The following is a 12,699-nucleotide window of genomic DNA, read 5'->3' as shown; positions in this document are numbered from 1 at the left end:
ATTGTATATCCAGCGAAGCTGAGGGTGACTTACAAGCTCAGGGACTTTTATTTTGGAACGGCGGAAGCAGCGGAGGAGTTTGCGAAAGCAGAAGGACTATGGCAGAACTGACAAACTGAGGAATGGCCATGTGCCGATGTAACCTCATGACTGTAGTTTCTTCTTTTTTGTATCACTGCGCGCGGGTGTAGAGATTAAAGGAGCCAAGGTGGTATATATTTGGACGAGGGAAGGGATGGGACTCTCACTCGAAATGAGAGTTCTTTGGGGATAGGCGGGGTTTGTGAGCTAAAAGGGGATCTTTGGGCTTTCCTGGGGAAGGGCAAGTGGGAAAGGGACCCAGGCGGGGGCCTCCACGCTGGCCGGTGTGTGCCGGCCAGTGAACGGGAGTGAGGTGGGGGGAGAGGCTGCGGCCATCAGAGCCTGGCAGAACAGGGTCCGAGTGGTCTAGCCAGGGTGGAAAGTTGGGGGGTAAGGAACCGAGGGTAGGGGGAGGAGTTTTACAAGAGGCAGTGGACGGGAGGAGCTGGAGGCCTGGGGTGGGGGGGTGGGAGCTGTGTAAGATTAAGGGTGATTACGGGTAATCCCTGATTTATTTTTGTCATTTGTTTATGCAAACATGCGGGTTGAGGTTTGGGGGTTGGTGGGTAGATGGGATCATTGTTGTTATTATGGGGACTGACATATCTTGCTGATTATTGTTTATTGTTGATGGATGTAAATGTGGGAGAAAATGTGAAAATGGAGGAGAATAAAAAAAAATAATAATAATAGTGACAGAGTAACGTACACCAGAATTGGAATAACAGGCAGATTATTGCCTAATCATGACAGAGTTACGGGGGTGGCTCGGTAGTTAGCATGTGTTGCCTCAAGCACTAGGTACCTGGGTTCGATTCCGACCTTGGGTCACTGTCTTTGTGGAGTTTGCACATTCTCCCCGTGGCTGCGAAGATTTTCTCCCACAGTCCAATGATGTGCAGGTTAGGTGAATTGTCAGTGCTAAATTGTCCCTGGGTGGGGTTACGGGGTTAGGGTGGGGGTTTGGCCAAGGTAGGGTGATCTTTCAGAGGGTCGGTGTAAACTCACTGGGCCAAATGGCCTCTTTCAGCACTGTAGGGATTCTATGATTCTACACTGGATCCAATGATGTGTTCACTCACACACTGCAGCCTGACCTATTGGAACTAACAATGTGTTTCTTACACTCAAAGTAAGTGAATCCTTTGCTGTTTCCCCTCTGGGTCCCATCTCCATTATTATTGTCTGATTGTCCCACTGAGACTCTCACTGTTATTATTGGACAGTCAGCCTGAGCCTGTGGCCGCTCTCACCACCTGGAACCGTCACAATGCCCAGGTGATTGACGGCAGCTCAGGACCAATAGGAAGAGGAGGGGTGGGACTGGGAGCAGCTGGTCCTCCAACTAATCGGTGTGAATGAAGGGCGGGGCCCGCTGTGATTGAAGCATGCGCAGTGTGGGTAATAGCGAAGGAGAAGAGCGTCTTCTTCAGATCCGAAATTGGTGAGAGGCGTTTAACAATATGGAGGGAGCGAGAGATCGCGGGGGTGGGCGGAAATGTTGTGTAAAGTTGTTGTAAGCTGCAAACCTCGGAAAAGAGTTTCCGGGACCCCATTTGTACTGAGCGGAGCTGCAGCTCCTCATGTTCGGCTCGGGTTAACAGCCGCCATCTTTATTGGATGTGCGTCAGGGCGCATGCGCGTTTGTCATCTTTGTCGGGGCGATGTTTCAATGAGTGGGAGGAGCTTGTTCCCCATTGTTCAGAATGGAGACAACCTGTCCATCAACCTGGATTAGTCTTTGAGTCCCAATGTCTTATTGATGATGGAAAGCGGTGGCAGAGATGGAAAGGAAAGGAAGCCAATCCTGCTCTCCGGATTTCACTGTCTTATTAGACATTCTGTCCCATGTATTCAAAGCTCTGCGGCTCTGTTCAGCCACATGTAGACCCAGAATAGAAATTCACAACTCTGAGTAGACGTCACCTCAAATCGAGGGACAGCTGATGACAAAAGGGTCAGTGTGCAGTGGGGGGCATGAGTGATGATCCTGGACCAGGGAGCAGGAGGAGAGAATGGTGTGAATTTCTATCCTGGACTGGCGGTGATTAATTTTGGAAACTCCTTTTACAGGGGATTAGTAAGGGAGGATTTACACACAGCAAACTCAAACCGGGAGAAATGTTTATCTTGCCTGAATTTTATTTCTGGACTGACAGTGATGCCTTTGTAAACCTCTTTCACCTATCTCTGGATCTGTAAAGACTTAATTAACTGCAAATGCTCACATTCTAAGCATTGTCTTGCATCTTTGAATTTGTCTACATATATGTTTCTGGAACATACCTCTTAATTCATCTGAGGAACGAGCAGTGCTCCGAAAGCTAGTGTTTGAAACAAACCTGTTGGACTTCAACCTGGTGTTGTAAGACTTGTTACTGTTCATTCACAGGGGCTTGGAAAGAGATTCGTAGACAGGAAACTCACAACCAGTCCTCACATCAAATTCTTCTAACACCACTGTTCAAGTTACCAGGACCTGAAGATTATCGACCTTTGTGTGTAAGCATTGAGTTCTATATCATTATCACTCACTGTATAAAAGTCTACCTCCTATCTCCCCTGTAGACCTTGTTCACAATCTTAAATCTGTGAACCGTAATCCTTATACAATCGACTGATGGGAACAGTTTTTAAAACTCTTTTGCTGGGTTTGCTGTTGTCGTTTCTGGTGCCTGGGTCGATGCCGGGTGGTCTGTCCGGCTTCATTTCTTTCTCATGTTTTTGTTGTGGTTGAATCAGCTTGGACCAGTCCATTTAGGATCCAGAACACAATTCAATTGATCTGTATCCAGGTCTGGGATGGATTCCAATAATTATTTTTTACAAATGTTTCTATGAGATCCCCTCATTAAAAAAAAAGATAGAGAAGCAGAATTAGCCCATCGAGTTTGCTCTGCCATTCGATCATGGCTGATATGTTTCTCATCCCCGTTCATCTTGTACCTCTCTTGAAATGAATGCGAACATTGCATTTGCCTTTCTAACTGCCAACTTTCCTTTATTTGTTCTTAGGGTGTGGGTGTTGCCTTGGCCCAATGTTGCTAATCGTAATAATGTTGCTAACTTTGGTTGGCTCTTAATTTGTTGCCCGTTGTGTCTTTACTTCATTTGCTCTGTTTCTATAACCTTTGCTCTAGACTCGCCAGGTATCTTTATGATACCGCCACGAGGTTCAAGTTCAAGTGCTGATCAATAACTCAATACACCAGTTAGTAAGTTTCAAATCAAAACACATTTATTACACACAGTCAATCACTACTCATGCATAAACTCTACATACTAGACTATCTCTAACACTATAAGGCCTATACTTAGCTTTGGAACTGGCCCACCAGGTCAGGGGAACAAATGGCCTTTTGTTCGATTCTGAGTCTGCAGGATTCAAAGCTGGTATAGACTGGTAGCTAGGAGCGCCTATCTCGTAGCGTGCGTTGACTGAAGACTTACTTGGTTGATGCGGCAGCTCGGCAGGTCACTGTCAAGGGTTGTTTCGAGCTGCTGAGTGACCCTGCCAAGAAGGACGAATTGAACTTGGGGACCCTACTTTATAGTCCCCAGGGGCTTCGCGCCAATCGGGGGGGACCCCGTACCTGGTTCCAAGTGATTGGACTACGTTCCGATCACTTGGATCGATTTCTCCAATACTGGAGCTGTTCCCTGATCGCTAGGCGGTTCCTGAGTGTCCGTTGACCTTCCTTTGTCTTTGCTCCTGCTGGCGCCGAGGAGTCTGGCTTGGCCTTATTTCCCTTAAATGTTTCCAATTGTTCCCGGGGATCGCTCATTAATATGCAGATGGATGCTGGTTTCAGTGCTGTCTGGGTTTCTGTAAGCTCTAATACACAGGAAACTTTGCACCTGCTAGTTTTTTTTCTTGGCTTGACTGAATTTCCCTGCATTCTTTGCGGATCTCCAATTTAAGTTGGGATGTGGCCAACCCAGGTGGCTACATAATCAGTTCGCAAAGCATAATTTATATCAAAAATATCCATTTCAATGGCGGGTTTATTACCCAACATGTGTAGCAGTTGAGAATGTGCTCTATCCACATGACAGAAGCTCCTCGCACATGCACAGAGTCCGGCTGTGACTGGAGCATGCGGCGTTCGGGCTGTGACCAGCGCATGTGCAGTGCAGGTTGTCGCTGACGGTGCGAGGAGCGGGAAACAATCGAGCGACTTCCAGGATTGGAGCCGGTGGGTGACTGGGGAGCAATTGAAGCTGCGGAGTGAGCCGGGAGGCTTCATAAATACCCCGTGGAGGCTTCAACTCCCGAGTAAAATGTTAATGGTCCGCGGAGTGAGCTGGGAGGCTTCATAAAGCCCCGTGGAGGCTTCAACTCCCGAGTAAAATGTTAATGGTCCTGTCTTAAACAGCACCGAACAGAGTGAGTGCTGAGTGGTGACAGGCCCGGGTTACCGGCCGCCATCTCTACAGAGGACAATGCGCCGCAGGGAAGGGGCTGGTATAGCACAGTGGGCTAAGACAGCTGGCCTGTAATGCAGAACAAGACCAGCAGTGCGGGTTCAATTCCCGTTCCAGCCTCCCCGAACAAGCGCCGGAATGTGGCGACCAGGGGCTTTTCGCAGTAACTTCATTGAAGCCGACTTGTGACAATACGTGATTATTAATATTATTGTGCGCTGCGAGCCTAGACCGGATGCCAACTCTCCCAGATTGACTGGCTGGAGTCTCCAGGATTTTATTTGTGGGAGTCACTGGCTGGGCCAACATTTATTGCCCGTCCCTAATTTCCCTTATACCGAGTGGCATCTCGGAGGGCATTTAAAGAGTCAACCACATTGCTGTGGTTTGGAATCATGTCGGCCAGACCAGGTAAGGATGGCAGATTTTCTTTTCTATTCATTCACGGGATGTGGGTTTTGCTGCCTGGGCCAGCATTCACTGCCCAGCACTAATTGCCCTAGAACTGAGTGCATCTCAGAGAGCATTTTAAGGGTCAACCAGCTGACTGTGGATCTGGAGTCACATGTAGGCCAGACCAGGTAAGGATAGAAGATTTCCTTCACTGAAGGACAGGAGTGAACCAGATGGGTCTTTGCAACAATTGACAATCGTTTCATGGTCATCAGTAAACTTTCAATGAATTCAAATTTTACCTTCTGCCTTGGTGAGATTCATGTCTGGGTGTCTGGAAAATCATTGGGACAGTAAAGATTTTTGAACATTTCCCTTCAGTGGATATAAAAATATTGAAAATGGGATAAAGGTTGTTTGGCTGACAGTCAATCACTGTCTTGTGAGGAAATGCTCCTTTTGCTTCCCAATTGGCCGAGGAAGGCAGTGTGTCACAAGGATGGATGTGTTGACCGATTAATGGCTGGAGGATGGGGGCAGGTCATGTGATCAAACCTCCAGGAATACATTTAATCAAAGTTGGTGAGGAGAGAATGTTGTGAATTTCGATCCTAAACTGACAGTGAGGTTTCTGTAAATTTACAGGATAATGGAAGTGGAGGTTTAACAGACGGGAAACACAAACCAAACGTCACATCGCAATCTGACAGAGTCACTCGATTCATCAGAACCTGAATATCAGCAGCATCTGGGTGTGGAAGGTAAAAGGTTTGTCTGTTCTGTCTGTGAGGGAAGATTTCAGGCCTCAGTGTGACTGGAAAAGCCACGAGATTCACAAACCCTGGTTAGGCCAAACCTGGAGAACTGTGTTCAGTTCTGGGCAACAAACCTGAGGAAGGAGAGAATGGCCTTGGAGCGAGTGTAGCACAGATTTACCTGAGTGATATCTGAACACCCCGGGGTTAAATTACAAGGCGAGATTGGACAAAAATGTCAGAGTCAGCTGCCTCACAGCGCCGAGGTCCCAGGTTCGATCCTGGCTCTGGATCACTGTCCATGTGGAGTTTGCACGTTCTCCCCGTCTTTGCGTGGGTTTCGCTCCCAAAACCCAAAGATGTGCAGGCTCGGTGGATTGACCACGCTAAATTGCCCCTTAATTGGAAAAAAAGAATTGGGTACTCTAAATTTATTTTTAAAAATAAAAAAAAAACATTATGGGCAGAGAAGGGCATTCGGTCCATTGAGTCCATGCTAGCTCTCTAATCGGCACGGTGGTTAGCACTGTTGCTTCCCAGCGCCAGGGACCCGGGTTCGATTCCCGGCTTGGGTCACTGTCTGTGCGGAGTCTGCACGTTCTCCCCGTGTCTGCTGTGGGTTTCCTCCGGGTGCTGCGGTTTCCTCCCACAAATCCCGAAAGACGTGCTTGTTAGGTGAATTGGACATTCTGAATTCTTCCTCTATATACCCGAACAGGCGCCGGAGTGTGGTGACTTGGGGATTTTCACAGTAATTTCAGTGCAGTGTTAATGTAAGCGTACTTGTGACACTAATAAAGATTATTATTATCTGGAGCAATCCAGTCAGAGTCATTCTCCTGCTCTGTCTCTGTATCCTCACAGGTTTATTTCTCTCAGGTTTCTATCCAATTAAAAAAAAAGATTTATTGTGTCTGTTTCGAAACTCCATCATAGGCAGCAAGTTTAAGGTCATTGCCACTGGCTGTGTAAAAACATTATTATTATACCTCCTGGACCATTCACATGCATAGATACAGAGCAACGTAGAAAATAGGAGCAGGAGGAGACCATTCGGCCCTTCGAGCCTGCTCCACCATTCATTACGATCAGAGCTGATTAGGCTCAATAGCCTAATCCCGCTTTCCCCCCATATCCTTTGATCTCCTTCGCCCTCAGTGCTGTATCTAACTGCTTCTTGAAAACATGCAATGTTTTGGCCTTCATTAGTTCCTGTGGCAACGAATACCACAGGCTCACCACTCGCTGGGTGAAGAAATTTCTCCTGATCTCTGTCCGAAATGGTCTACCCAGTATCCTCAGACTGCGACCCCTATTTCTGGACACACACACTATTGGGAACATCCTTCCTGAATCTACTCTGTCTCGCCCTGTTTTTTAAAAAAATATAAATTTAGAGTGCCCAATTCTATTTTTGCAATTAAGGGGCAGTTTTAGCGTGGCCAATCTACCTACCCTGCACATCTTTGGATTTGTAGAGGTGAGACTCACGCAAAACAGGGAGAATGCGCAAACTCCACACAGACAGTGGGCCGGGATCGAACCCGGGTCCTTGGCGACATGAGGCAGCAGTGCTAACCACTGCGCCACCACTTTTTATAGGTTTCTGTGAGAACCCCCCTCATTCTTCTGAACTCTAGCGAATACAATCCTAACCGATTCAACCTAATCTGCACATCTTTGAACTGGGAGGAAACCGGAGCACCCGGAGGAAACCCACACAGACACGGGGAGAAAGTGCAAACTCCACACAGTCAGGGTGGGAATTGAACCCTGGTGCTGTGAGGCAGCAGTGCTAAGCACTATGCCACCCTCTGTCTTGCAATCCTCAAGAGGAAAACAAATCCTTATCCCCATCTGAAATGGGTGCCCCCTTATTTTGCAACAGTGACCCCCTTGTTCCAGAGTCTCCCACAAGAGGAAACATCCTCTCCACATCCACCCTGTCAAGACCCCTCAGGATCTTATATAGTTCAATCCAGGTTTTCCCCCAAACTTTAAATCTGTGTCCAGACTGCTTGTACGACCAGTGAATGTAAACAGAGTTTCTTTGTCCACCCGATTGAAACCTGGCATAATCTTGTGTACCTGAATCAAATCTTCCCTCAACCTCCTTTGCTGGAACCATTCTGGTAAATCTCCTCTGCACATTCTCAAGAACCTTGAGATCCTTCCTGAAGAGTTGTAACCAGAGCTTTATAAAGATACATAGAATAGAATTAGAGCCATAGAATTCCTACAGTGCAGAGGGGGGCCATTCGGCCCATCGGGTCTACACCTATTCTCTGAAAGGACACCATGCCTAGGCCCACACTCCTACCCTGTCCCTATAACCCCATAGCCCCACCTAACCTGCACATACCCTGACACTAACGGGCAATTTATCAAGGACAATCCACCTAACTTGCTCTTCTTTGAACTGTGGGAGGAAACCTGAGCACCGGGTGGAAACCCACGCAGACACGGGAAGAAAGTGCAAACTCCACACAGACAGTCGCCAAGTCAGGAATTGAACCCTGGTCTTTGGTGCTGTGAGGCAGTCGTGCTAATCACCACCAGAAGCATAGTTTTGGTGTCAATATTACTGTTTATGAAGCTCAAGATCGAATTTGCTTTGCCAACTACTCTCTTAATATGTCTTGTAGATACACAAAACGCCTCTTCACCTCTTTCTCTCTCCTCCCAAAGAGGTCAGTTGGGTTTTTATGACAATCCAGCAGTTTTCATGGTCACTTTTTCCCAGTGCCGGCCCCACAAATGACCAGATTCATTCAGGTAAATTTCACAACCTCACCAACCTCTCACTCCCTATTTTCTGTTTTCAATCCATTTCACAGGGTGGTCGAAGGGGAGGCTTCAAAGTCTGGAGAATCAAACCAAGCTCACATCAAGATCTGACAGAGTTCTCAATTTATCATACCCTGAACATCATCGGAATATCATTGAACATGGAAGGAGAAAGCATTGTTCACAGTGCGGGGAAACCGTACACGTGTTGTGTGTGTGGACGAGGATTCAGCCGATCATCAGGCCTCACAAGCCACAAATGCAGTTGCACTGAGGAGAAACCGTGGAAATGTGCGGACTGTGGGAAAGGATTCACTGTCCCATCCAAGCTGGAAATTCATCGACGCAGTCACACTGGGGAGAGACCATTCACCTGCTCCAAGTGTGGGAAGGGATTTACTAAGTCATCCCACCTGCTGAGTCACCAGCGAATTCACACGGATGAGAGACCGTTTCAATGTCCAGACTGTGGGAAGTGCTATAAAGGTTCTGCGGAACTGATGCGCCATCAACGTGTTCACACTGACGAGAGACCGTTCAGGTGCTCTCATTGCGGGACTGGGTTCAGACGATCATCTGACCTCACTGTACATCAGCGAAGTCACACTGGCGAGAGGCCATTCACCTGCTCCAAGTGTGGGAAGGGATTTACTATTTCAGCCCACCTGCTGAATCACCAGCGCGTTCACACTGATGAGAGACCGTTTCAATGTCCAGACTGTGGGAAGTGCTATAAAAGTTCTGGGAATCTGACAAGCCATCAACGTGTTCACACTGACGAGAGACCGTTCAGGTGCTCTCACTGTGGGACTGGGTTCAGACGATCATTTCACCTCACTGCACATCAGCAAATTCACACTGGGGAGAGGCCATTCACCTGCTCCAAGTGTGGGAAGGGATTCACTCAGTCATCCGCTCTCTCCACACACCAGCGAATTCACACTGGGGAGAGACCATTCGCCTGCTCCGAGTGTGGGAAGGGATTCAATCAGTCATCCACCCTGCAGAACCATTATCGAATTCACACTGGGGAGAGACCATTCGCCTGCTCCAAGTGTGGGAAGGGATTCACTCAGTTATCCCACCTGCTAAGACACCAACGAGGCCACAAGTAACCATAGTGATTGGATTTTGCTGTTACTCACATTCAGGACTGAACCATGTTCATTTGGGTCTCTTTCTGCTGATAACAAACTCCAGCCCATTTACAGGGGCTAATATTCTGGCTAAAAGTCAAATAAATTAGATTTGTGAGAAATACGCAGTGTGTTGAAACTTTTTAATATCTCTGACACAATGAAATGAAAAATGAAAATCGCTTATTGTCACAAGTAGGCTTCAAATGAAGTTACTGTGTAAAGCCCCTAGTCGCCACATTCCGGCGCCTGTTCGGGGAGGCTGTTACGGGAATTGAACCGTGCTGCTGGCCTGCCTTGGTCTGCTTTCAAAGCCAGCGATTTAGCCCTGTGCTAAACAGCCCCTGTTAGTTAGTTCCTTTTGAAATACCCTCGCTCTCCCCCGTCTCTTCCATCCTCACCTCCAACAAGAAGTGTGAGGAGCTTGTGGAGCATCTTTGTGACTGAGATGGAGTAAATCCGATCAGCTGTCTCTGCTGCTTCCCTACCTTCCATGAGCCCACCGGACCAAATTGTCTCTAAATTTCATCCTTTCCCGAGCCCTGAACCCACATCTTTCTCTAGTTTCTCTCCCATCTCCCCTCATGCCCTCACAGAGCTCATCTTGTCCATGAGACCCAGCTGCTGCTCCATCGACCCTATTCCCACTGAGCTACTGATCAGCCAACTACCCTGTGTCCATGGATGTTGTCAACATTTCTCTCTCTTCAGGTACTGTCCCTCTGTCCTTCAAATCTGCCATCATCACCCCCTCCTCAATAAAACAAACCCTTGACCCTGCCATCCTTACAAATTACTGCCCCATCTTCAACCTCTCTCCAAACTCTTTGAACATGTTGTCACCTCCCAAATCCTTGCCTATCTTTCCCAGAACTCCCATGTCTGAATCCCTTCAATCTGGTCTCTGCCCTGTCACAGTCGTGAAATACAAGAAACAATCAGAATCTCACCCGGAGAGAAAGACAGACAATCCGGGAACTTGGCTCCAATACGGATATGTTCATAACCAGAAGACAAGGGTAGGAGCACAGTCATTATCGAGAGACAACAATACCTGCTGGAGACAGACAGACAATAGAACAACACAAATCACAACACCAAGCTACCTAGACCCATATGCCCGAGACAGGAAGGAGAATTGGAGACAGACTGGAAGAACACAGACTCCAGACACATTAACCAAAAACAGATGGGAATATCTGAGGGGACGACAGATAGGACCAAGGAGGTTCTACCTGCTCCTTAAAATATCCAAACACAGAATAATAATTTTTATTACTGTCACAAGTAGGCTTATATTAACACTACGTGAAGTTACTGTGAAAAGCCCCCAGTCAACATACTCCGGCGCCTGTTTGGGTACACCGAGGGAGAATTCACAATGTCCAATTCACCTAACAAGCGCATCTTTCGGGACTTGTGGGAGGAAACCTGTGCAGACACTGGGAGAAAGTGCAGACACTGGGAGAAAGTGCAGACTCCGCACAGTGACCCAAGCGAGAATTGAACTCGGAACCCTGGCACTGTGAAGCACAGTGCTAACCACTGTGCCGCCATCAGGGAAATACCACCAGGCAGACCCATCGGATCAGACCGTGAGAGAGAAAATCCTGCCGAATCATTCAATTTACAGTGCAGAAGGAGGCCATTCGGCCCATCCAGCCTCCACCGGACCTTGGAAAGATAACCTTACTTAAGCGCATGCCTCCACCCTATTAAGGGGCATCTTGACGAAATACATGAAAGGATGGGAATAGAGGGATACCGACCCCGGAAGCATAGAATATTTTAGTTCAGATGGGCAGCATGATCGATGCAGGCTTGGAGGGCCGAAGGGCCTTTTCCTGTGCTGTACGTTTAGCTATTCTTTGTTCTTTGTTTATCCCCGTAACCCAGTAACGTCACCTAACCTTTCTTTGGACACTAAGGGGCAATTTCGCGGGGCCAATCCACCTAACCTGCACATCTTTGGACAGTGGGAGAAAACTGGAGCACCCGGAGGGAACCCACACAGACACAGGGAGAATGTCCAAACTCCACACAGTCACCCAAGGCCAGAATAGCTGAAACATCAACACACTGCTCCTGGTAGTTGATGGTGCAGTGGTTCAATAAATATAATTAGTGGATTGAAAAGGTGTGCAATATAGAGTAAAAACGGAATATGCTAGATGCTAGATTAACTCAACAGGTCTGGCAGCATCATAGAATCCCTACAGTGCAGAAGGAGGCCATTCGGCCCATCGAGTTTGCACCAACACTACACAAGAGCTCCCCACCCAGGCGCACTTCCCCCAACCTCTCCCCATAACCCCACTTCACCATTGGACTCTAAGGAACTGTTATAACCTGCCTACTTACCATTGGCTGGGGACTAATGACTATCCGACAATCCTGTGGGAGTATGAGCTTCCCCAATGAGAGGGGCGGAGAAACCACTAGTAAACTCCGAGTGTAAATAAAGCTGGCCAGTTCAGGAATCAGCAGGAAGGAGTATGTAGCAAGGGAAGTTACTGCTACTGTTATGTATATATGTTATAGTAAATAAATGTTATTACTTTGTATCCTTAAAACTCGTGCTGGATTCTTCGTGGCCCTTACAAAACTGGCGACGAGGGTTAAACTGAATAGCTGTCTACACTGCTGAAGCCACCTCCCTGGATTTTTGTTGGATACAGGTTGGAAGTTGTTTTCTATTGTACCAAGCCTCTGTACGGACGTTTGGATGCTGCGCTGGAAAGCTGGAACCAGTACACACAACGGATGCGTTACTATTTCCGGGCAAACATCACCGAAAACGAGCGGCAGGTGGTCATATTGCTCACTGCCTGCGACCCGCATACGTTTGGGGTGATTAGGAGCCTTACGTACCCAGCTGCGCCGGACACCAAAACGTTTGATGAACTTGTGAATATAGTGGGGCAACATTTTAACCCAACCCCGTCCACGATAGTCCAGCGTTACTGGTTTAATACCGCTGAGAGGACCCCTGGAGAATCCCTTGCCGATTTTCTATCCAGGCTACGCAGGATTGCGGAGTACTGTGACTATGGTGAGACCATGTCAGAAATGTTACTCGACCGTTTGGTTTGCGGTATAAACAATGCGGCCACCCAGAGAAA

General features: G+C 47.7%; 1 protein-coding gene across 1 annotated transcript in view; it reads left to right on the top strand.

Annotated features, from left to right (window-relative positions):
• Positions 1-12,239, top strand: part of LOC140417853 (uncharacterized) — a 43,487-nt gene extending 31,248 nt beyond the window's left edge. Inside the window, exons 7-8 of the mRNA XM_072501297.1 lie at positions 2,474-2,583; positions 8,492-12,239. Coding sequence (XP_072357398.1) covers positions 2,474-2,583; positions 8,492-9,556 — 1,175 coding nt within the window. The 3' untranslated portion in view covers positions 9,557-12,239. The remainder of the gene's footprint in view (positions 1-2,473; positions 2,584-8,491) is intronic.
• Positions 12,240-12,699: the final 460 nt, after the last annotated feature.

Source organism: Scyliorhinus torazame, chromosome 5 (assembly GCF_047496885.1).
Source record: "Scyliorhinus torazame isolate Kashiwa2021f chromosome 5, sScyTor2.1, whole genome shotgun sequence".
NCBI classification, from domain to species: domain Eukaryota; kingdom Metazoa; phylum Chordata; class Chondrichthyes; order Carcharhiniformes; family Scyliorhinidae; genus Scyliorhinus; species Scyliorhinus torazame.
Note: the sequence above shows the minus strand (reverse complement) of the source record. Positions and strands in the feature narration are given on the sequence as shown.